Here is a 26,793-nt window from a genome sequence, read left to right as displayed (position 1 = left end):
CTACAGGCAACGGTCCAGTACAAGGGACAGCAGATATTGGAAACACTGCATGTTCTAAGGAATTGGGAATACTCTCTCTTAAGTAGAAGAGCTTGCACTGACCTTCAGCTTAGAACCATAGAACCACAGAAAAGTTACAGCACAAAAAGAGGCTATTCAGCCCATTGTGTCTACATCGGCTGAAAAAACTAGCCGTCCAATCTAATCCCACCTTCCAGCACCTGGTGGTGCAGGTCCAGGTACCATTTAAATGAGTTGAGGGTTTCTGCCTCCACCACCGATCCGGGCAGTGAATTCCAGACATCCACCACCCTCTGGGTGAAAATGTTTTTCCTCATGTCCCACCTAATCCTTCTACCAATCACCTTAAATCTGTGCCCCCTGGTAATTGACCCTCTCCGCTAGGGGAAACAGGTCCTCCAGGCTACTCTATCTATGCCCCTCATAATTTTGTACACCTCAATTAAGTCACCCCTCAGCCTCCTCTGTTCTAAGGAAAACAACCCTAGCCTATCTAATCTTTCCTCATAGCTGCAATTTCCAAGCCCTGGCAACATTCTTATAAATCTCCTCTGCACTCTCTCCTTCCTGTAATGTGGTGTCCAGAACTGCATGCAATACTCCAGCTGTGGCCTAACTAGCGTTTTATACAGTTCCAGCATTACATCCCTGTTTTTGTATTCCATACCTCGGCCAATAAAGGAAAGCATTCCATATTCCTTCTTCACCACTTTATCTAGCTGTCCTGTCATCTTCAGGGACCTGTGGACAAGCACTCCAAGGTCTCTCACTTCCTCTACCCCTCTCAATATCCTCCCATTTATTGTGTATTCCCTTGCTTTGTTTGCCCTCCCCAAATGCATTACCTCACACTTCTTTATTTAGAGATACAGCACTGAAACAGGCCCTTTGGCCCACCGAGCCTGTGCCGACCAACAACCACCCATTTATACTAACCCTACAGTAATCCCATATTCCCTATCACCTCCCTACACTAGGGGCAATTTACAACGGCCAATTTACCCATCACCTGCAAGTCTTTGGCATGTGGGAGGAAACCGGAGCACCCGGCGAAAACCCACGCAGACACAGGGAGAATTTGCAAACTCCGCACAGGCAGTACCCAGAATTGAACCCAGGTCCCTGGAGCTGTGAGGCTGCGGTGCTAACCACTGCGCCGCCCACTTCTCTGGATTAAATTCCATTTGCCACTTTTCCACCCACTCAACCAAACTATTGATATCATTCTGGAGTCTACAGCTATCCTCTTCACTATCAACTACACGGCCAATTTTTGTGTCATCAGCAAATGTCCCATTCATGCCGCCCACATTTAAGTCCAAATCATTAATATATACCACAAACAGCAAGGAACCCAACACTGAGCCCTGTGGAACGCCACTAAAAACTGCCTTCTATTCGCAAAAACAAGTCGACCATTACCATCTTATAAGAAAAGTGGAAGAAGTTAAGCAACAAGAATCCAGGAGTCCCTTCAAAACAGACTTCCCGAAATTATTTACTGGTCCAGGAAGACTGAAGACCAAATATTGTATTTGTTTGCGAAAAGATGCTAAACCAGTATATCTTTTCACGCCGAGGAAAATACCACACCCACTAATGAAGCAAGTCCAACATCAACTAAAAGACATAATCAGGATGGGAGTCATTTCTCCTGTCGCTGAACCTACAAAAAGGTGTTCGGGAATGGTTCCAGTTCCTAAACCTAATGGTAATCTTCCCATTTGTGTAGACTTAACTCAACTTAATAAGGCTGTGGCAAGAGAAGTTTATCTATGTCCTCAGTGGATGAAAGCTTGGCAAAAGTTATTCAAAAGTACCGTCTTCATGAAGCTTGATGCAATTAGTGGCTTTGGCAACTTCCTCTGGAAGAATTCAAGGTTATTGACAACCTTCATTACTCCATTCAGAAGATTTTGTTTTAATTGTTTAGAGATACAGCACTGAAACAGGCCCTTCGGCCCACCGAGTCTGTGCCGACCATCAACCACCCATTTTATACTAATCCTACACTAATCCCCATATTCCTACCACATCCCCACCTGTCCCTATATTTCCCTACCACCTACCTACACTAGGGACAATTTATAATGGCCAATTTACCTACCAACCTGCAAGTCTTTTGGCTTGTGGGAGGAAACCGGAGCACCCGGAGAAAACCCACGCAGACACAGGGAGAACTTGCAAACTCCACACAGGCAGTACCCAGAATTGAACCCGGGTCGCTGGAGCTGTGAGGCTGCGGTGCTAACCACTGCGCCACTGTGCCGCCCATTAATTGTCTTCCATTCAGTATAACATCAGCACCGGAAATATTTCAAAGAACTTTGCTGAATATTCTACAGGGCCTTAAAGGAGTAATATGCCATATGGACAACACCTTAGTCCATGGTGAATCCACTGAAGAACATGACCTGAGGGTTATAGTGGTTTTGAGTCGTCTACAAGAAGAAAGCCTCACACTTAATGAAAAGTGTGAATTTTCAAAAACGTCTATTTGTTTTTTAGGACACATTGTCAGTAGCAACGGCATCATGGCAGACCCGCAAAAGACCACAGCCATTGGTGAATTCCCACTTCCGACTTCTGTCCAAGATCTTCAACCATTTCTTGGAATGGTCAATCAGTTGGCAAAATTTTTACCTAATCTAGCACAAGTTACTAAGCCTTTACGACAACTATTAAGGAAAGCTCAAGCACGGTGTTGGGATGCGCATCAGGAGCAAGCATTTCAAAGGATCAAGGAGATGCTGATATCACAGACTATCCTAGCACATTATAACCCCTCACTGCCAATCACAATTGCAGCAGATGCCTCATCTACAGGGATTGGAGCAGTCCTCTTCCAAGATCAGCCAGATGGAAGTCGAAGACCGGTTTATTATGCGTCACAAGCATTGTCTGACACGGAGACAGGGTATGCTATCATAGAGAAAGATGCTCTCGCAGTCACTTGGGTTTGTGAGACGTTTTCAGATTATATTATCAGCTTAAAGGTTGTCATAGAGACAGACCATAAACACCTAGTTTCCTTACTTGATGAAAGGAACTCGCCAGGATGTCTCCACAATTCCAGAGATTACGGTTGAGCTACCAAGGTTCACACACAAAATGGTATATGTACAGGGCAAGCAACAAAGGACAGCAGATACATTGTCCAGAGCTACTGTCGACCTTCCTACACAACAGGATGTCAACGTTATTAATGAAATTGAGTTATATACTAAGTTCACTGCATCACAATGGCAGGCAAGTTCAAAAAAAGCTCCAAGAAACTCATCATGCTTAAATGCAAGATGAAGAATGCATCTATATCTGCCAATATTGCAAGCAAGGCTGACCGCAGCAGTGACCCAGTGGTAAGAGGACGAAAACCTTCTTTGAACACAGAACACACTTGACCATAGTGGATGATTTGCTGGTATATGATGAGAGGCTAGTGATTCCAGAGTTACTCCAGATAGACATCTTGGAGAAAATACACAAGGGTCATGTGGGTATAAGGAAATGTAGAGCACGGCCTCCGGCGTCCATGTGGTGGCCGGGAATATTGAGAGATATGGAAGAAATTATTTCTAATTGCCAGGTATGTTAGGTGTACAGACAGGATCAGAGGGAACCCCTTAACTCAACCCAATTCCCATAGGAACGTCTGGGGATGGATCTATTCATGTTTAATGGAAGATGTTACAATGGAAAATCCTACCTGATTGTCATCGACTACTTTTCAAGGTGAATCGAGGTCAAACATTTGTCTTTGCATACAGTCATTCGAGTATTATAAGAAATCTTAGCTACACATGGTATACCTGACCAGATAGTTTCTAATAATGGACCACAATTTGCAAACGACTACCTTACGCACCTTATGGAAAACTGTGGATTTGTACATCTTACAAGTTCCCCTAGATATCCACAATCTAACGGAGAAGCTGAGACAGCAATCAGAATTATCAAAGCACTGTTAAAGAAAAGTCAAGATTTTCAAACGGCACTTCTGAACTACAGAGCTACTCCATTGCTTTGCGGATTGGGAAGGAAGCTTAGAACACAACTTTCAATCCTACCAAAAAGTTACTTCCAGGGCTACAAGTCCAGGAGTATCAGAGTTCAAGACAGACAAAAGTCTTACCGAAAGCAACAAGCCTATAATTATAACAGGAAATACCCTACCAGGAACCTACCTAAGTTGACAGAAGGACAAAAGGTAAGGGTACAAGACCGAGGCAGAGAAGGAATCATCAAGTAACCATCCAGAGCTATGAGAGCCAACAGAGATCTTATTTAGTACATACTTCAGAAGGTACTACAAGAAGAAACAGGAGGAATCTTACTCCTATTCATCAAAGACCCCAATCAGTCATACATTTGAATGAATCAGATATTGAAGCTGAAATTCAGAAAGTGCCGGATACTATAAACCTCAATGAAGGCTGCCCAAGTCAAGAAAACAAGAATTCAGAAAAAGACTACTGATCTTGTGCATCTGACAACAACACGATCAGGGAGAGTTGTGAAGCCTCCTGACAGATTGAATCTGTGATGTCAAAGACTTGGGGGAGATGGGATTGTATGTAAAAATAAAAAAGTAAATGTATAAATATAGGTGAATGTATAAATATATATATGCATAAAAACTTGGAGGAAATGTAGTACAAGGGTCTGAAAGGGTTAATGTTGAGACAGTGCAAGGAATATGTTCCACCATGATGATGTAAGAGATTACATGTAAGAGAAACTTGGAGGGAGATGCAGTGTAGCTTCAGAGGACTTACACAGATTGGTGTGAAGCTGTACATAGTTTAGTTTAGTTTAGAGATACAGCACTGAAACAGGCTCTTCGGCCCACCGAGTCTGTGCCGACCATCAACTACCCATTTATACTAATCCTACACTAATCCCATATTCCTACCACATCTCCACCTGTCCCTATATTTCCCTACCACCTACCTATACTAGGGGCAATTTATAATGGCCAATTAACCTACCAACCTGCAAGTCTTTGGCATGTGGGAGGAAACCGGAGCACCCGGAGGAAACCCACGCAGACACAGGGAGAACTTTCAAACTCCACACAGGCAGTACCCAGAATTGAACCTGGGTCGCTGGAGCTGTGAGTTATAATGTAATGAGTTAATGTTCAAAGTACAGAAGACTCAGTAATCTCTCTAAGCTAGACTAACTAAGTATATTAAGGTGGCAACAGACAAACCAAACATACAACAGTCTAGGTCATGAAATCTATCTGAAACCAACTGTGGGTCCCACTTCCACTGCTGAAAAGAATTTTAACATCTACCTCTTGCAAGTGTACAATACATTGCAGATACTAGAGTTGGAGGTAGTGGTAATTTCACTGGGTGACAGCAGTTGCCAGTCCTGCTTCCATTTCAGACATCAAGCTGTAAGAAGTAGATGTAACAACTGCACCTCTTGCTCCCAAAGAATATCAGAGCACAATATCAAATAGGACGGAGATTCAGCATAACTGGGTCCCACCCCATTTTCCACGGTCACAAATCTCCACCCATCCAAATGCATTGAAAGTTTTGCAGATTTTCCGGGCCATGTTTTTGATATTGGGATTTACCTCCATGATTAATAACCACAATTGGTGCTACAAATAAATAAGCTTTCATAGCTGCTAGTTAACTCAAAATTTGCTCCTTTAAATTAAATTCATAGTGCTTCCCAAAGGAAGATGATGTTGCTGAAATCATAGTGAAAAAGGAGGTAATTGAGACACTGGATGGGCTAAAAATTGAAGAGCAATAACTTTTGACGCCATGACAATGAAATATCCAGTTATGAACTGGAAGCTTCCAGACGTCCTTTATGAATTCCAACTATTTTGACAGCATATGGAGTTATGCTTTTTAGACCTTGCAGTCATAGAACCCAACTGGTAAGCAATAAAAATAGAGATAGCGATTGGCAATGAAGGTCTCCATCGCATCTACACTTCTGGACTGTCAGAAGCAGACCAGAAAGACTCATCTAAACTCTGGACAATGCTGGAGGATCAGTTAACAGTCAAGGCCAACTTCAGAATCCATTGACTTGAACTGATGGCCAATAGTCAACAGCCCAAAGAAACTATTAACCAGTTCATCAGTCGATGTCGAGAAAAAGGGCAAAGATTGTGATTTCTCAGGCGCAGAACTCTCTAAGAGAATAATGGAGTTAGTAATTGCATCTAATCCAATACAGGTACTCCAAAAGGATCTGCATGTTAAGAAAAAAGGATACGACATTGACAGTCGACACAAAGATGACAAAAAATACAAAGCTATAGCTGCGATCAGGCAATATATACAAGCGCTTGGGGCAGCAACAACTATAGATGAGGTAGCCAAAGCACTTCGACAGGGCAGGCGTGCATCAAGTGTAATCTAATGCATCAGCCACATAACTGTCGTGCATTATGAGATACCTGCAAGGCATGTGGGCTAAAGGAACACTGGGCAAGGCTATGTAGAAAATCTGGGAGTGTAGAAGCAATCAGAAGCCACAGCTCAGCAAAATAACAGACACCGCCTAGTGGCAAGAATAAAAGAGAGTTCACCAAGTACCAGTTCAAGCACAGGCACGGCCATGAGGTAGGCAGAGACAGCAAAGAAAGCACTGAAAGAGGCAAACTCAAACTAGAAAGTGAACAAGCTTTCCATACAGGGACAGTTACACAGCATGTGGATGCAATCAGACAACTGGAAGCTTTCACCACAGTTGAAATTATATGTCCTAACAAAATTGGCAAGCACAAGCTACGACTGAAGATAGACACTGGGGCAAGTGCCAACATTTTATTGCTGCGGATACTCAAAGACATATACCTAGCGAAGTGGGAGTCTATGTTACAGCCAACAAGAGCTAGACTCACAGCACATAAAGGATCATCAATCTACTGTATGGGAGCATTGACGTTGATGTGCAGATATGGAAGTTCTTCTATGCTGTTGACAGCAATGGTCCAGAGATAGCAGGACAATCAGCATGCAGTGAACTCTGGATCATGATGATTCACGAAACCAGTAAAGCACCAATGCTAGATAATCATGGCAAGTGTGACCCTAGCGAGTCCATTCAAGATCTGCAACAGAAATACCCAGATAAATTTGACACTGTGGGCCGTTTTATAGGAGACACCATTCTTCACCTGAAAGACAATGCAGTTCCCTCCATAGATCCACCACGGAAATGCAGTGTCCACATACAGAACAAATTAAAAGCCAAGCTTGACACGATGGAATGACGAGGGATTACTCGCCATGTTCAGCAACACACTGATTGGTGTAACTACTGTATAACCACTGCAATTAAAAAAGATGGTACCATTAGAGTATGCTTGGATCCCAGAAGATTAAATCGAGCACTCAAAATGTGTCCTCACAAGATTCCTACTTTTGGGGAACTCAACCCAAGGTTTGCTAGAGCCAAGTTCTTCTCAAAGTTGGATGCGTAACATGGATATTGGTCAGTGCACCTTTCCAAGGATTCACAGGAACTAACAACATTTAGAACCCATTTGGCAGGTATTGCTTTTTACGGTTACCATTCGGTCTGTCAGTGAGTCAAGACCTGTTCCAACAGCATCTAGATCACATTACTGAGAGTATTCCTGGCTGCATTTGCATTGCAGATGACATAGCGGTCATGGGAAGTACCAAGGAAGAGCATGACAAGAATCTTCACATTCTAATGGAGATGGGTAGACAAGAAGGTCTCGTGTCTAATAGCAAAAAATGTGCTATCAATGTGAACCATATTAATTTCTTCGGTTCAAACTATTCTGACACTGGAGTACAACCAGATCCCAGTAAAGTTGAGGATGTACAAACAATGCCTACTCCTCAAGACAAAGAAGATTTACAGAGGTGTTTGGGCCTACTTAACTTCTGAGCACCATATATCTTGAATTTCTCTGAGAAAGCACATCACTATGTGAACTTCTCAAGAAAGATATGCCATTCTTGTGGCGTGAAGATCATCAGCACACGTTCAATTCATTAAAACAGTCACTTTATGCTGAAGCATGTTTACAATACTACCACCTAAGGAAAGAAACTACACTTGAAGTAGATGCTTCACAAAAGGGTCTCAGAGCATGTCGGGTTACAGGAAGGTAGACCAATTACGTTTGGTTCTAAATGATTGTCACCCACTCAGGCGAACTATTTGAACTTAGAACAAGAAACATTGGCATTAGTGTTTGGTTTCACCAGATTTCATACGTACCTATTTGGTAAATGCTTTGTTATCGAGACTGATCACAAGGAGTTGGCAATGATTTGGCAAAAACCAGTCACCAGCACGCCACTTTGACTCTAACAATTGTTAATCAAAGCACAGATTGTGAGGTCTGATATAAGCAAGGAAACCTCAAGGTTACATCTGACACATTGAGCAGGCTACCCAACCCCAAGAAGACAGAAGATATACCATTGGATGTCCAAGTGGATGAGGTAGATGTGGAACTAGAAGATGTGTACAGCATTGACATAATGCGATTTGGACAGAACAAACACAAAGAGCTCCAAAGAGAGACTTCCAGAGCTCCTGTCCTCAGGGCATTATGGCAGCTCATCATCAGTGGACGGGGATGGCCAGATACAATGCAAGAGGTTCCCACAGACCTCAGAACCTTTAGGCCATATCATGATGAATTACAATATCAATTGAAGTTATTTTCAAAGGCAGATATGTATTGATACCAAAAGTGCTTTGCCAAGACATCCTTACTCAAAGGTCACATGGGCATTGAAAGATCAAGACGGCTTGCACGTGACACAGTTTATTAGCCAGGGATAAATAACCACATAGAACGAGCAGCTACGCTGAGCGATGCATGTCAAGAGCATCAGCCAAGTCAACACAGAGAGCCGCTCCATCCTCATGATGCTCCATCACATCCCTGGTCAAGAACAGCTACTGATTTTTTACTGTCAGAGGTGATGACTTCTTACTTATTACTGACCACTTCTCCAAATTTCCTATCATTCACCAACTGAGGGATACATCAAGTGCATAGGTAGCAAACATGCTGAGTATAATTTTCAGTCTTTTTGGTTCCCTGGAGGAGATAGTGTTGGATAACAGTCCAACGGTACACCAGTAAGCCATTCCAGGACATGTGCGCAATGTGGGCTGTAATTCATGTTACGTCATCTCCACACTATCCAAGCTCAAATGGACTAGCAGAAAGGATGGTGCGGATGGTAAAGTCATTAATCCTGAAATGTAAAAAGACCAATCAACACATTCAAATAGCAATGTTGCACCTACAAGCAACACTACTAGATACAGGATTACCATCCCCAGCAGGGGGCATGCTCGAGTCATCATATGATCAGGTCATCATCAGTCAGTCCAAGATAAATTATTGATAAGACAAGAGAAAATGGAAATCGCACATGACAACCATGCAGGCATGGAGTTGCCTCTGCTGCATGTAGGACAGAAAGTCAGAGTGAACCACCCGCAAGAGAAGGCATGGTTCCATGTAGAAGTGTCAAAGATCTGTAATGAGCCATCTGTAATGGGTCATAGGAGGAATGGAGCAACGTTGAGGAGGAATAGATGTTAGCTCATAAAGTTATCCAGCAGCACCATAGCTAACACTCCTGTAGAGTCAAGAACACATTCACATTCAAGTTCTGAGAGTGGAGTTAAGGAAGATGACATGTACAGCACGCAAGTACAAGATAATTGCCAGTCTAGTCCTGCAAGTCAAGAAAAAAGAATTGATAATTCCAGATCTCAGCAAAGTTTCAATGTTACCAGATCAGTTCAAGTCAGTAGACCACCTGTGTGTTTCAGAGGCACTTAAATAATTGATGTCAGATTTCATCCATATGTAAATATTGTTCACAATAATCCTATTTCATTAGGTACATAGCTTATAACTTATGTAATTTTCCATTTAAGGAAAGGGGGATGGGGGGGATGTTGTTATATTGCTTTAATACATATTAACATACTACTGAATATGTAAATAGTTTAGTACACATCACAGGAAGTGATGCAAATCAACATGTGATAGGTGTAGCAATGTTAGTCAGCAGGTAGCACATGTATTGAGGAGCTCTCCGAGAATTCTGTTATTCTTCAATAAAGAACCCTTTATTTAGTTTACCAATCATTGTTATAATGTTTGGTACATTTGTGTAAAGAGCCAATAACACAACACCTTTACCCAATAGTGCTTGCTATATATATATAAACTTTTGACATTATAACCTTTTTGGTGCAATACAAAAATAAGAACCATTTATCTCTGGTGTACAATAAACTTTCTGAACACACTGCTATAGACTTAAGGCACACAACACCTTTTACTCAGGGCCAAATGAATCAACAGTATCCAGTTGACTTCCAGTGAGAATATTTATTAAGACTTTTCCTTGATGGATATTCATTTATGTTCATTTACTGTGTCGGTGATTGCTTCTTCTAATTCAAATATGTCATCCTGCAAGTATATTTTGACTCTCTATTGGTACTGGATACATACTCACCATACAGTGGTCAGATTGCTTTTTAAACACTGTCTAAAAGCAATTTCATCTATTTTTAATGATACTTTTCTTTATGGTGCATGCAATCTCGAGGATTTGTGATTGTATTGAGAAAAATTCAGTTTTATTCAAGTAAGAATTCTCTTTTTAATAATAATTTGACAATAAGCACTCATTACTCAGTGCTCAGAGGGACTTGGATATCCTTGTATATGAATCACATAAAATTAACATGCAGAGACATCAAGCTATTAGGAAAACAAATGATATGTTGGTATTTATTACAAAGGGATTGGAGTATAAGAGTGAAGAATGCTTACTAAATTGTACAAGGCCTTAGTGAGACCACACCTGGACTATACTGTGTCATTTTGATCTCCTTCCCAAGGAAGGGTATACTTGCCTTTGAGACAGTGCGACAAATGTTCACTAGACTGTTTCTTGGGATGAGTGGATTGTCCTATGAGGAGAGATTGAGTATACTAGGTTTATATTCCCTTGAATTTAGAAGAATGAGAGGTGATCTCATTGAAACATATAAAATTCTTGACAGGGTATGTGGATGTTCCCCCACAGCTGGGGAGTCTAGAACTGGAGGTCACAGTCTCAGAATAAAGGGTTGACCATTAAGGATTGAGATGAGAAGAAATTTCTTCACTCAAAGAATTACGGATCTTTGAAATTCTCTACCCAGAGGGCTGTAGATGCTCAGTATTGCATATATTTAAGACAGAGATTAATCAATCTCTGGATACCAAGGGAGTTAAGGGATAGGGATACAAGGTCGAGCTGAGGTCTAAGATCAGCCATGATCATATCGATTGAGGGAGCAGGCTCGAAGGGCAGAATGGGCTATTTCTGTTCCTATTTTTTATGGTCTTATATTCTTACCTTTTGATAGTCTCTAACACTTTGTGAGAGTAGAGTCCTTCTGGCACTGGTTCATAAGCTGCTTCTACAATCTATTAGAAATAAAGTTTTGAAAATTATTTATAGGCAAAAAAAGCCAAAAAAAAAGCTTTGGAGCAATTTTGACTGCAGGTCAGTTAGGAACTGGTGTAAATTCTACCTGAATGATCAACTGCTAATAGCACTCAATTCTCCAATGTAAACTGATTAGCATAATTATTCTACATGTAGGTCTAGAAAGGACTAGAGTGATGGAGTGGAAAACTGAGTGCAAACCAAAGTTAAAAGAATAAAACAATTAATGAGAAGTGGCATAATAGAGATTTTGGGTGTGTTTCAACCTGTCTCAACCTATCAGCCACAAGTGATAGGTATTTTTTTAACATTTATTTTTGCATGCTGGCAGAATTTATTACCCATCCCTAGTTTCCCTGAGAGGTTGGTGATGGGCCACCTTCTTGAACTGATAGCAGTGTGATACAACTGAATGGATTGCTAGGGCACTTCAGTGGGCAGTTAAGAGTCAATCATGTTGATGTAGGACTGAAGTCACATATAGGTTAGATCAAGTATCCATCCTTTAAGGACATTAGTGAACCAGTTGAATTTTTATGACAATCCGATAAGTCAGATCTTTTTGTCTGATACCACCTCCTTATTTCTAGATTTTTAAAAAATTAAATTCAAATTCTCAAACCGCCATGGTGTAATTTGATCTCCTATTTCTGGATTATTCGTATGGGTCTCTGGGTTATTTATCCAAGTAATTCAACTACTACACTACCATACCCCAATAAGTAAATAAAGAGGCTTAGGTGTCTACGTAAGTCTGCAGACAAAAGACAGAAAAAAAACAGCATCTGACCCTGTATGAGATCCCTGTGAGGGAGGTTGTCGTCTGTTCCAATCCATGGGTCATCCCCATTGGTCAGCATGGTAGTATTCCTGCAAGGAGTTGCAACAAATCTCAGGCCAAGCTAATTGTTACTGTTCTTACATGTGCTGCCCCATGCTGTACGCTATCTAAAGTTGTTCTTGCAACAGATGGCACAGCTTTGCACTTGCTTCATTGCTGCCAGAAATTATGAGCTAGATATTTAAAACCGCTGAATACTTTATGGAGGTGAGCACGATTTGAATATCACGTTCACAGAGGTCAACACTGGGACTCGCAACCTCCGGAACACAACGTCCTTTTTAAAGGAATGCCGGCAGCGAGCGAACGGGTCGGGTGCACGCCTCCAATTAATTGTTTGTTGAGCTTATTGAAAAGCTCATTAACAAGCTTGTCAGCAACAGGCTTTAATTTTTAAAGGCTGAGAACGTGGAGGACACCATGGGGGGGGGGGACACGACAGGGTGTTCAAGACATGAACACATTGGGAAACCAAGGCAGCTTTGGGAAGGGCTGATTAAAAGACTATAGAGACCCAGAGTAAAGTGCTGCTGCTTCAAAAGTGCCACAGAGTAGCCATTGCTGTAGCTGTAAGACTTGTTTCTCTCAGTGGTGAGTGGTAGGAATCCGGAGAGGGAAGTGAGCCCGCTGGCAGCTGGGGTTGGCAGGGGAAGGCCTGGTGAACGCACAAAGCCCGATTGAGGCAGTTCGGATGGGAACAGGCTACTCTGACATTGGACAGAGCAGCCAGGATGAGCTGCGGCAGATGCAGCCTTGTGGACAGCAGGAGGCCAGAGGAGCACAGCGGGGAGTTGCAAGGGGAGGAAGGCGCTACCCAAGACATCGAGTGCACAGCCCATGAGTCAGCCCCCTGCAAATGACAGTGCCCCAGTGCTGTAGGAGGCTGCACCTATCCAGGTAGATGGTCTTGGTCCTGTGTGCTCTGATCCACAATGACCTGAGACCTTGCGTCCACCATGGCAGTCCTCTACCTGCAAGGTTACCATCGCCCTGAACTTCTATGCAAACGGGTCGTTCCAGGGATCAGCTGCGGACCTAGGTGGCCTCTCGCCATCGACAGCTCATCCGGCCATCAGGCAGGTCATGGAAGCCACTTTCAGGAGGGCAGGGACTACACCCACTTTCAGACAGATGGGCCTGCGCTGGCACAGAGGGCATTGGGTTCAGCCTCCATCACTGGATTCCTCCAGGTGCAGGGCATCATCACATACACCCATGTAGCCATCAAGGCACGCAGTGACCAGCCAGTGAGATCCATCAACAGGAAGGGCTTCCCTCGTTCAACGTCTGACTGGTCTGCAAACATAACAAGAGCTTCATCGCTTTCCTGGCAGCTGCCATGACTCCTTCATCCTCTGCCAGTCCAAGTTGCCTCGGTACTTCACTCCATCCCCCGAAGTACATGGATGGAGCCAAGGGGACAAGTCAAATCCCTTGAAGAGATAGCTACTGACCCCTCTATGGGAGCCCCAGACAGAGGCACAGAGGCGAAACAATCAAAGCCACCTGCTCAGCAGGCCAACCATTGAGCAGGCCATCGGGTTTGTGACGATGCAATTATGGTAACTGGACCGGTCGGGTAGCACCTTCCAATATCCTCCTGCAAGGATCTCTGTCATTGTGGTAGTCTGCTGTGCTCTCCATAACATGGCCCTCCAGGGAGGTGTGGACCTTGAGGGCAGTGGGACCCTGGAAAGAGACAACTCATTGGGGGAAGTAAGAGAGGAGGAAGAGGGGGCGGAGGGGATAACACTGAACAGAGAGGGGACCCTGCTGCATGACAAGGTAGCCTCCTCCTCCCACACTCCGGGAAGAGGACCTCCCTCCTCTCCCTCATGGCCTGCAGCATTAGATCCAGGTGGGCATCGATGAAACAAGGGTCTGCCCTGCCCTTAGTGCCAGGCCTCCAGCTCCCCTGTGACACCTTGCCTCCATCTGCTGCCTCAGGACAATCAGCAGCCTCAGTGATGGCTGCCATGAAGGTCTACATGAGCGCCACACTTGATGTGACCCAATGCCATTTTCAATAACACTGGCTCTAAGCGGACGGGAAACCTGTCTCCATACCAGCTAAAGCTTATCCATTTGAAAATTGCAATCTGAATCAGCTACCCACAGGAGGCAGGTTTCTGACCCAAAACCAGACCCAGTTCCTGTTTCCCACCTCCATAATGAAAAGCCAGCCCCATAAGACAGGTTCCACATTCACTGTCAGGTAGGTGTGCCAGAGCCTGCAGAAGTGGCTGCTGGCATCTTGTGAAAGCAGCAAATCAGCATGAACTGGCTATTAATCACCCTGAAAGAGCTTTTTTCATGCAGTATCACATAAAGCATGTGACTGGAATAACTCTGCAGAACTAGCCGGCATAGTATTTAGTCAGGTGTTCACATTTTATATTGATAATATGGTTTTTCTGCTGCTGCACTGTCAAATCGAAAAGCAGCCTCCATTTGCATGGGCAGAATCTTATGAGACCCATGGAGGCAGGTTTCGAGGTGGGACCGGGAGGGAAATAGGAAAGGTTGGCATCGGATCAGTGGCCTGTTGCGTTCCTGCCTCTAGGCGATCTTGTCTGAGGTGGGTAAGCAACGGAAGTGGCTACCCACCCAGCAATGGCAAGTAGCCAATAAGTACCACTTATAAGGATAATTAGAGGGACAAGAGGACTCTACCAGGATCTTCTTGGCAGCAGAAAGGCTTCCCAATGAATGTCAAGTCCAGCAGCTCAGTGGAGGGAGGGTGGCGGGTCATCGGAGCGGGAGGCTCCATGCCCCAGTGACGGGGCTGCGGGCAGGAAAGGACGCACCCTCAGCCCAAATGAATCCATTAGAGTTTCCCCTCTGCTTCAAGGGGCCTACTGGCTTCAGCCCTCATAATTTTAAATTTTGTTGCACACATCCAAGGACACCTCCATTTTGAGGTGCCCTCACGTTCTCCTGGCTGTTTGAGCAGTGCCCACCTCTGCCTGTGAGGCTGCCAGCCTTCCAAAGCTGCAGGGTCTCTGATTGGGCCTGTAGACTCAGGAACTCTCCCGCCATCCTTAATTGGGAGTACAGCCAGAGCCAAGTTCACAGCACCATCGGTAGCTCAGCTGTACAGGGGAGGTGTGGGGGTGAGGACCAAGGTGAGAAAAGCAATAGTGATAGGGGATTCAACAGCTAGGGGAACAGATAGGCGTTTCTCCGGCCGCAGATGTGACTCCAGGATGATATGCTGCCTCCCTGGTGACAGGGTCAAGGATGTCACTGAGCAGCTGCAGAGCATTCTGAGGCAGGAGAATGAACAGCCAGTGGTCTTGGTCCACATTGGTGGCAATGATATAGGGAGAAACAGGGATGAGGTCTTGAATGCAGATTTTAGGGAATTAGGAAAGAAATTATAAAGTAGGACCTCAAAGATGATCCTCTGGATTACTCCCAGTGCCACATGCTAGTTTGTATGGAAATAGGAGGATAGTGCAGCTCAATGATTGGATGGAGAGATGGTGCCAGAGGGAGGGCTTCAGATTCTTGGGGTATTGGGACTGATTCTGGGAGATAGAGCCTGTACAAGCTGTGCAGGTCGCACCTCAATATTGTGGTGGGGAGGACAGATGGCGCCGGAATACTCAGCAGGTTTGGCAGCATCTATGGAGAGAGAAACAGAGTTAATTTTTCAGGTCTGTGACCCTTCATCAGAACTGGCAAAAGTGAGAAAAGTAACAGTCTTTCAGCAAGTGAGAGGCTGGAGGGGAGAAGTAGAACAAGAAGGAAGGACTGTGATGGGATGGAGAGGGACAGAGGTTCAATGAAGGAGGATGACATGCAGGAGCAGCACCAGGCATACCTCAAAATGAGGTGTCAACCTGGTGAAGCTACAACTCAGGACTACCTGCATGCCAAACAGAGTAAGCAGCATGCGATAGACAGAGCTAAGCGATCCCATAACCAACGGATCAGATATAAGCTCTGCAGTCCTGCCACATCCAGTCGTGAATGGACAGTGGTGGACAGTTAAACGACTAACTGGAGGAGGTGGCTCCTTAAATATCCCCATCCTCAATGATGGGGGAGCCCAGCACATTAGCGCAAAAGATAAGGGTGAAGCATTTGCAACAATCTTCAGCCAGAAGTGCAGAGTGGTTGATCCATCTCAGCCTCCTCCTGAAGTCCCCAGCATCACAGATGCCAGTCTTCAGCCAATTCGATTCAGTCTGCGTGATATCAAGAAACGACTGAAGGCACTGGATGCTGCAAAGGATATGGGCCCTGACAAAATTCCGGCAATAGTAATGAAGACCTGTGCTCCAGAACTTGCCGTGCCCCTAGCCAAGCTGTTCCAGTACAGCTACAATACTGGCATCTACCCGGCAACATGGAAATTTGCCCAGGTACCTTCTGTACACAAAAAGCAGGACAATTCCAACCTGGCCAATTACTGCCCCATCAGTCTACTCTCCATCATCAGTAAAGTGATGGAAGATGTCGTCAACAGTTCAATCAAGCAGCACTTACTTAGCAATAACCTGCTCACTGACGCTCAGTTTGGGTTCCGCCAGGGCCACTCAGCTCCTGACCTCATTACAGCCTTGGTTCAAACATGGAAAAAAGAGCTGAACTCAAGAGGTGAGGTGAGAGTGACTGTCCTTGACATCAAGGGAGCATTTGACCGAGTATGGCATCAAGGAGCCCAAGCAAAACTCGAGTCAATGGGAATCAGGGGGAAAGCACTCCGCTGGTTGAAGTCATACCTCGTGCAAAGGAAGATGGTTGTGATTATTGGAGGTCAATTATCTGAGTTCCAGGACATCACTGCAGGAGTTCCTCAGGGTAGTGTCCTCTGCCCAACCATCTTCAGCTGCTTCATCAATGACCTCCTGTTAATTATAAGGTCAGAAGTGGGGATGTTTGCTGATGATCGCACCATGTGCAACACCATTCGTGACTTCTCAGATACTGAAGCAGTCCATGTAGAAATGCAGCAAGACCTGCACAATACCCAGGCTTGTGCTGAGAAGTGGCAAGTAACATTCGCGCCTCACAAGTGCCAGGCAATGAACAACTCCAACAAGAGAGAATCTAACCATCTCCCTTTGACATTCAATGGTATTACAATCGCTGAATCCCCCACTATCAACATCTTGGGGGTTACCATTGACCAGAAACTGAACTGGAGTAGCCATATAATACCGTGGCTACAAGAGCAGGTCAGAGGCTAGGAATCCTGTGGCGAGTAACTCACATCCTGACTCCCCAAAGCCTGTCCACCATCTACAAGACAGAAGTCAGGAGTGTGATGGAATACTCTGAACTTGCCTGGATGGGTTCAGCTCCAACAACACTCAAGAAGCTCGACACCATCCAGGACAAAGCAGTCCGCTTGATTGGCACCTCATCTACAAACATTCACTCTCTCCACCACCATCGCACTGTGGCAGCAGTGTGTACCATCTACAAGATGCACTGCAGCAATGCACTAAAGCTTCTTAGACAGCACCTTCCAAACCCACGACCTCTACCACCGCGAAGGACAAGGGCAGCAGATGCTTGGGAACACCACCTGCAAGTTCCCCTCCAAGCCACACACCATCCTGACTTGGAACTATATCGCCGTTCCTTCACTGTTGCTGGGTCAAATTCCTGGAACTCCCTTCCTAACAGCACTGTGGGTGTACCTACCCTACATGGATTGCAGTGGTTCAAGAAGGCAGCTCACCACTACCTTCTCAAGGGTGGCACAGTGGTTAGCACCGCAGCCTCACAGCTCCAGCGACCTGGGTTCGGTTCTGGGTACTGCCTGGGCAGAGTTTGCAAGTTCTCCCTGTGATCATGTGGGTTTCTGGTGGGTGCTCTGGTTTCCTCCCACATGCCAAAGACTTGCAGGTTGGTAGGTAAATTGGCCATTGTAAATTGCACCTAGTGTAGGTAGGTGGTAGGAGAATTGAGGGAAGGTGGGGATGTGGTAGGGAATATGGGATTAATGTAGGATTAGTATAAATGGATGGTTGATGGTTGGCACAGACTCAGTGGGCCAAAGGGCCTGTTTGAGTGCTGTATCTCTCTATGACTCTAATTAGGATTGGACAATAAATGCTGGCCTAGCCAGCAATGCCCACATCCCACGAACAAATATAGAAAATGTTAAATGGCAGATGTCATGGAACAGAAGTCAAATGAAGTGCTAAATAGTTATAGTGAAAGACAAAGCACATTTGTCCAGAAAGTGTGCTGATGGCAGAATAATGAACAGGTCTGTACAAAAGCAAAAACGTGAAAAATAAGTTAGAGACTAGCACATGGTTAAAAAATAAATACATAAAATTAAAAAAGAATATATATATATAAAGAAATAAATAAACAAAAAATAATGGGGCCCATGGTCTGAAATTATTGAACTCAATATTAAGTCGAGAAGGCTGTAGAGTGCCTAATTGGAAAATGAGCAAGCCGAGGACAGAAACGTGGGCATGGGAACAAAGTGGAGAATTAAAATGGCAAGCAACCAGAAGCTCGGGATCATGCTTGTGGACCGAGCGGAGGTGTTCTGCAAAGTAGTCACCCAATCTGCGTTTGGTCTCCTCAATGTAGAGGAGACTGCACTGTGAGCAGCGAATACAGTCACAAATATAAAATAAGCTTCGCAGGGCCAATGAAGGTGTTTAGCAGTAATTATGATAATAGTACACCATTAAAAATCCAGTTAAATCTCATTAAATGAGGTGTAAATGTTTCAAGGGCTTTTGCAGCATGACTAACAGCATAAGAGTAGAAGTTCTCGTCACTGCATAGATTTCCTATTGATTGCAGTCCAGGGGTGCAGCCTGGAAGCCTCAACAGCACACCTTTCTGGAGAAGCTTTGAATCACTGACAGTAACTTCTATATTTCTACGTTATTCTGCACACGTGGACACTCCCAAAGATGCTGTCAGTTTCATTGGATTAATGATGGCAAATGCTGACAGTTTCACCATTTTACCACTGAAAATTGCAGGCCATTGCAATTAAATTACCACCTGCTTCAGACATGAGCTTCCAATATCTGCTCAGATCCAATTTGAACAGGACAAGACATAGGGGCACAAAATTCGGATGTGGGCCGTTTCTTTGATGCTATAGGTGCCATTTTGCCTCCAAAATGCCTTAGCACCTGCTGGAGGTATGCAGAGTAACCAAATCGCGATGTCAATCAGTGTGTCAATCACCGATTTCCACAAGTACTGCCATTTTGGAACTCTTGCTCAAGCTAATACTCTTATTTAATGTCAAGCAGCTCAATATTTGTTCATCAGCAGGAAAGAACACCTATTGATCATAAACTACATTCAGGTTAGATGCTGATTGATTTCTATTGGCTCTCGCTGAGATTGTCGAAGTGTTTGGCGTTTACAGAGTTGTTTAAAGTTGCAGCCGTGTCTGTCTCCATCGGTTAGGTGCCAATTATGAGCCACCTTGTCCTGCAAGAGAGGATGATGTTTGTGAGTGAGTGTGGTGCAATGCATTTGCATCATATGGCTGTCACTGTTGAATAACTGGCAATGTGTGCAAGATATGAAATGTGGGTGTGAGGCTTGGAGCAGTGCGAAGTGTGTGAGGGTGAGGTGAGGCATATGAATGTTAGGTTTGAGTTGTGATTGATAGAAATTATTGGTAGGTGTGTAATGGGGTTAGTGGTGCAATTGGTGGGACATGGCATTTGAAGATGCATTCACTGGCCTTGACCACTCGTGTGGTCATTGAACTGCTTGACACTGCACCGAGGTCTTCAGGGCTAGATTCCTGACATTGACTGCCACAGCCATCTGGTTGCATGGTTTCTGAGAGTTTGGCCCTCTGCAGATAGATACCATCTCTCCTCCACTGCACTTCCTCGAACAAGGCCTCCAGGACAAAGTTGGAAAATCTTGGAGCCTACTCACTGCCATGTTGTATCATAATTTATTGTTCTTCTTACTCATACTCCCTTGTGCAAACAATTCCAGCACCGGCTGCACCCAGAATTCATCTCTTTAAGCACTGCATGTTAGTGTTAAGTGTTGATAGCCTGTCATGATTTTGTGCCTGCTGCTCAGGCATGCAGCCACTCAACAGCGCGCTGGGTGCATGTAAAAATCAATTAAATGGGCAGACAGCACAAAGTTCATATGCTGCCTGCACTGGAAGCAATGGGCATGGGTAAATCATACATTATGATCCTCATATCCATTTTCAGGTCTTATTGAATTTCACCACCAGAATTGCTAGGTGAAAAAAGTTCCATCTGGTTTGCCTTTTTCCATTCTGATAGTCATAATATTCAACGATCATGGACTTTTTTGCAGTTTTTAAAGCAGAAATCAGAACTAACATTTCCCTAAGTTACTGTTCAATTAAGCACTGTCTGTGCCCATTTCTGGGACATAATGGAGCCAAACCTCAGTGGACTGAGGTCTGCAACTTACTAAAAGATTTTTATTCGATGAAACTATAGTAACTTACTCAATGTAACCATATAGGCAAGTCTCAACCTTTACTTCTCAGAACAAGTAAATAGAATAATATAAATGCAACGCAGGAGGCCATTCGGCCCATCATACCTGCGCTGGCACTTTGAAAGAGAAGTTATGCCTAGTCCCACATCCCTGCTTTTTGTCTGTAACCCTATAAGTTCCTCATCCTCAAGTACCTGTCCAACACCCTTTTAAAATTATTTATGGAGTCGGCTCCCACTGCCTTTTCAGGTAAACATATTTAGAACTACTGCATGTCTCACACCCACATCTTGTAGCTTACACATATCGAACCATGACAGCTGCATTGCCCAAACACATGGCACCACACTTACTGACACACTTCTCTCTCTCTTGCAGGACAAGTAGATACATAACCACAGGCAGCAGCATTTAACCAGCAGGGGACACACACAGCTGAATGTCCTTATCCTGATGGAGAAGATAGTAATCACCATCGTTGAAGCAGCCATAACTGAGGTTGTAGCCAGTGGTGAGCTAAAACCATCGAAGATAACGGTTTGCTCATATCTAATCCTCCTTCTCACGTTTCACTTCCCCCTCATTCCACAATCCCTTCTGATTTACAAGCAGCAGATGGTCTAACCATGCACCTCTTGCAACACCTTCCCCACTCCCAGCCATGACTACCCCAATCTTGTATCTATCTCCTTTCAGATATCTAAGAACTGCCACCTGACCGGGCAGTGGTGTAGGAAGAAGTAGAAGAGGATGAAGGGACTGATGATGAAGAAACATCATCACTTGATCTCACAATTACAACCACCAGCTCAGATACTGATACTGTGTGAACTTTAGAGGTGAGCATGGAGGTGGGATCCTGATGTGCTGGGACACTGGGCGGGTGCGGCTGGCAGCCAGGGCAGGAGTAAAGGGTAGTCTAGGTGATAGTTTGTCATAGGACGAGCTCGCACATGAGTTCTGATGCAAAGGACTCAGATGAGGAATAGATGGGGTGACGTAGAGAAAAAGGTTAATGGGTATGGACACTGAAATGCCTGGTGCCTTGGGAAGCCTGCCAGAAAGCATGTGGTCACTGTCAAGGAGCATGAGGAGTCCAATACCAACCTTGCACAGGCCTTTGCACAAGGCTTGGGGCCCATCCTTTCCAGCGTGTAAGTGGTGGCAATTCTGTTACAACACCTGTGGACCCAACCATGAGTCAGTGTCTGATGGCCGGTGTTTCTGTTGCATTCCAGCACAAGCAAAAGCCACCCAACACCTGAGTGCTGCAATGAAACGTCTGAAATCATGCAAGGTCAAATTGTTGCCACTCAATCGCAGCTTGCTGTCATGCAAGCTCAGACTGCTGCCAGCATGGCTACAGAAACCAGTGTTCAAAGGCACTCGTAAGGTCCCACAATCTGTCCACCAACATGCTGGTAGAAATTTGGAGGCACCACCTGGTGGAGTGGCAGTGGCACCATGGAGAACGAATATAGCAGGGCATTTAGAAAAATTCAAGGTAATCATACAGAGTCAACATATAGTCAACATAGGGAAATCATGTTATAGAGTCATAGAGTTATATAGCATAGAAACAGGCCCTTAGGCCCACTGTGTCCATGCCGGCCATCAAGCACCTATCTATTCTAATCCCATTTTCTAGCACTTGGCCCGTAGCCTTGTATGCTATAGCATTTCAAATGCTCATCTAAATACTTCTTAAATGTTGTGTCAGTTCCTGCCTTTACCACCCCTTCAGGCAGTGTGTTCCAGATTCTAACCGCCTTCTGGGTGAAAAATGTTTCCTCAAATCCCCTCTAAACCTCCTGCCCCTTACCTTAAATCTATGCCACCTGGTTATTGACACCTCTGCTAAGGGAAAAAGTTTCTTCCTATCTACTCTATCGATGCCCCTCATAATTTTATATACCTCAATCAGGTCCCCCCTCAGCCTTCTCTGCTTCAAGGAAAACACCCCTCGTCTACCCAGGCTCTCTGAAATGCTCCAGCCCAGGCAACATCCTGGTGAATTCCTCTGCACCCTCTCCGGTGCAATCACATCCTTCTTATAGCATGGCGACTAGAACTGTACACAGTACTTCAGCTGTGGCCTAACTAGCATTTTATACAGCTCCATCATAAACACCCTGCTCTTATATTCCATGCCTCGGCTAATAAAGGCAAGTATCCCATATGCCTTCCTAACCACCTTATCTACCTGTGCTGCTGCCTTCAGTGATCTATGGACAAGTAACCAAGTCGCTCTGACCCTCTGTACTTCCTAGGGTCCTACCATCCATTGTATATTCCCTTGCCTTGTTAGTCCTCCCAAAATGCACCTCACACTTCTCAGGATTAAATTCCATTTGCCACTGCTCTGCCCATCTTACCAGCCCATCTATTTCGTCTTGTAATCTAAGGCTAGCCTCCTCACTATTTACAACACCACCAAATTTTGTGTCATCTGCGAACTTACTGATCATACCTCCTATATTCATGTCTAAATCATTAATGTACACTACAAACAGCATGGGTCCCAGTACCGATCACTGCAGTACACCACTGGTCACAGGCTTCCAATTGCAAAAAGAACCCTTGACCATCACCCTCTGCCTCCTGCCACTAAGCTAATTTTGGATCCAATTTGCCAAATTGCCCTGGATCCCATGGGCTCTTACCTTCTTGACCAATCTTCCATGTGGGACCTTATCAAAAGCCTTACTGAAGTCCATGTAGACTACATCAACTGCTTTACCCTCATCTACACATCTAGTCAGCTCCTCAAAAAATTCAATCAAGTTTGTTAGACATGATGTCCCCCTGACAAAGCCATGCTGACTATCCTTGATTAATCCCTGCCTCTCCAAGTGGAGATTAATCCTGTCCCTCAGAATTTTTTCCAATAGTTTCCCTACCACTGATGTTAGACTCACTGGCCTGTAATTACCTGGTTTATCCCTACTACCCTTCTTGAATAATGGTCCCACATTCGCTGTCCTCCAGTCCTCTGGTACCTCTCCTGTGGTCAAAGACGATTTGAAAATTTGTGTCAGAGCCCCTGCAATCTCCTCCCTTGCCTCACATAACAGCCTGGGATACATCTCATCTGGGCTTGGGGATTTAATCACTTTTAAGCCCACTAAAACCGCTAATACCTCCTCCCTTTCAATGCTAATTTGTTCCAGCATATCACAATCCCCCTCCCTGATCTCTACACCTACATCATCCTTCTCCAGAGTGAACACAGATGAAAAGTAATCATTTAAAACCTCACCTACGTCCTCCGGCTCCACACACAGATTGCCACTTTGGTCCCTAATGAGCCCTACTCTTTCCCTGGTTATCCACTTGCCCTTAATATACTTAGTAAACACCTTGGGATTTTCCTTTATCTTGCTCTCCAGTGTTTTTTCATGTTCCCTCTTCGCTTTCCTAATTACTTTTTTTAAGTACCTCCCTCCATTTCCTATACTCCTCTAGGGCCTCCACTGTTTTCAGCCCTCTGAATCTGCCATAAGCCTCCTTTTTTTCCCTCATCCAATCCTTTATATCCCTTGACATCCAGGGTTCCCTGGACTTGTTGGACCTACCCTTCACCTTTACGGGAACATGTTGGCCCTGAACTCTCACTATTTCCTCTTTGAATGACTCCCACTGATAAGATGTAGACTTTCCTACAAGTATCTGTTCCCAGTCCACTTTGGCCAGACCTGGTTTTATCATATTGAAATCTGCCTTCCCCTAATTCAGTACCTTTATTTCCAGTCCATCTTTGTCCTTTTCCATAACTACCTTAAATCTTAGAGTTATGGCCACTATCCCCAAAATGCTCCCCCACTGACACTTCTACCACTTGTCCGGCTTCCTTCCTTAAGATTAGGTCCAGTACCACCCCTTCTCTTGTCAGACTTTCTACATGCTGGCTCAAAAAGCTCTCCTGAATGCACTTTAAGAATTCCACCCCCTTTAAGCCTTTTGCACTAAGACTATCCCAGTTAATATTGGGGAAGTTGAAATCCCCTACTATTATTATCCTATTATTTTTACACCTCTATGAGATTTGCCTATATATCTACTCTTCTATCTCTCCCTGACTGTTAGGAGGCCTGTAATACACTCCCAGCAAAGTGATTGCCCCCTTTTTGTTTTTAAGTTCTACCCATATGGCCTCATTTGTGGAACCTTCTAAGACATCATCCCTCCTTACTGCAGTAATTGACTCCTTGCTCAATAGTGCAATGCCACCTCCTCTTTTACATCCTCCCCTGTCATGCCTGAAAATTCTGTACCCTGGAATATTGAGCTGCCAATCCTGCCCTTCCCTCAAACATGTCTCTGTGATAGCAATAATATCATATTCCCATGTGTTAATCAATGCCCTCAATTCATCTGCCTTACTTGTAAGGCTCCTTGTGTTAAAATAGATGCAATCCAGCCTTGTATTATTTGCTTGTGCCTTAACAGGTCTATATTTGCTCTGCCATCCAGACTGACTTAGTTTTTCTTCTATATTTGTCTGTGCATCACCCCCGACTGTACCTCTGTCTCCCAACCCCCTGCCAAATTAGTTTAACCAATTTATTGGAGTTCTTTGAGGGAGTTACATGTGCTGTGGATAAAGGGAAACCAGTGGATGTACTGCACTTAGATTTTCAGAAAGCATTTGATAAAGTGCTACATCAAATGCTATTGCAGAAAATAAAAGCTCATGGTGTAGAGGGTAACATATTAGCATGAATAGAAGATTGGCTAGCTAACAGGAAACAGAGAATAGGCATAAATGGGTCATTTTCTAGTTGGCAAGATGTAATGAATGGTGTGCCACAGGGATCTGTGCTGGGGCCTCACTTTTTTACAATTTATAGAAATGACTTAAATGAAGGCACCGAAGGTATGGTTGCTAAATTTGCTGATGACACAAAGATAGGAAAGTAACTTGTGAAGAGGACATAAGGGGGCTACAAAGGGGTATGGATAGGTTAAATGAGTGGGCAAAGACCTGGCAAATGGAGTATAATGTGGGAAAGTGGGAAATTGTCCACTTTGGCAGGAAGAATAAAAAATCATATTATCTCAATGGTGAGAGATTGCAGAGCTCTGAGATGCAGAGGGATTTGGGTGGCCGAGTGCATTAATCGCAAAAGGTTGGTATGCAGGTACAGCACATAATTAGGAAAGCTAGTAGAATGTTATTGTTTATCATGAGGGGAATTGAATACAAAAGTAGGGATACTTTTCAGCTATACAGGGCATTGGTGAGACCACAGCTGGTGTACCATGCACAGTACTGGTTTTCTTATTTAAGGATGTAAATGCTTTGGAGGCAGTACAGAGAAGGTTTACTAGACTGATACCTGGAATGGGCAGGCTGTCTTATGAGGAAAGACTGGACAGGCTAGGCTTGTATTTTCTGGAATTTAGAAGAGTTAGAGGCAACTTGATTGAAACATACAAGATCCTGAGGGCTCTTGACAGGTAGATGTGGAAAGGATGTTTCCCCTTGTGGAAGAATCTAGAACTAGAGGTCATTGTTTAAAAATAAGTCTTGCCCATTTAAGACAGAGATGAGGAGAATTTTTTTTATCTCAGAGGGTTGTGAGTCTTTGGAATTCTCTTCCTCAAAAGACAGTGGAAGCAGAATCTTTGAATATTTTTAAGGCAGAGGTAGATAGATTCATGATAAGCAAGAGGGTGAAAGGTTATCGGGGGTAGGTGGAAATGTAGAGTAATCAGTTCAGCCATGAACTTATTGAATGGCAGGGCAGGCACGAAGGGCCAAGTGGCTGACTCCTGCTCCTAATTCGTATGTTTGTATGAATCTGCTGTCCTCTCTCAGGATTCGTCCTCACACTACTGCCACTCTGCCAGTGCCCTTACTGTTGTCTGTCAGCCAGCCAGCAGGCTGTTGCCCCCAAGCCAAGATGGTGCTGTCCGAAGCCAGACCTTCTAGGCCCAGAGCTGCATGTGGTCATCCTGCAAGGCCATCTGCAGTTGCCACCA

General features: G+C 44.4%; 1 protein-coding gene across 5 annotated transcripts in view; it reads right to left on the bottom strand.

Moving 5' to 3' along the window:
- The window catches only part of nek10 (NIMA-related kinase 10), a 485,577-nt gene that overhangs the window by 128,601 nt on the left and 330,183 nt on the right, over nucleotides 1-26,793 (bottom strand). For all 5 annotated transcript variants that reach the window (XM_068059792.1, XM_068059804.1, XM_068059810.1 and 2 more), the window contains one exon: nucleotides 11,427-11,497. In XM_068059792.1, the coding sequence (XP_067915893.1) occupies nucleotides 11,427-11,497 (71 nt within the window). The remainder of the gene's footprint in view (nucleotides 1-11,426; nucleotides 11,498-26,793) is intronic.

This window comes from Heterodontus francisci, chromosome 2, assembly GCF_036365525.1.
Source record: "Heterodontus francisci isolate sHetFra1 chromosome 2, sHetFra1.hap1, whole genome shotgun sequence".
NCBI lineage: Eukaryota > Metazoa > Chordata > Chondrichthyes > Heterodontiformes > Heterodontidae > Heterodontus > Heterodontus francisci.
Note: the sequence above shows the minus strand (reverse complement) of the source record. Positions and strands in the feature narration are given on the sequence as shown.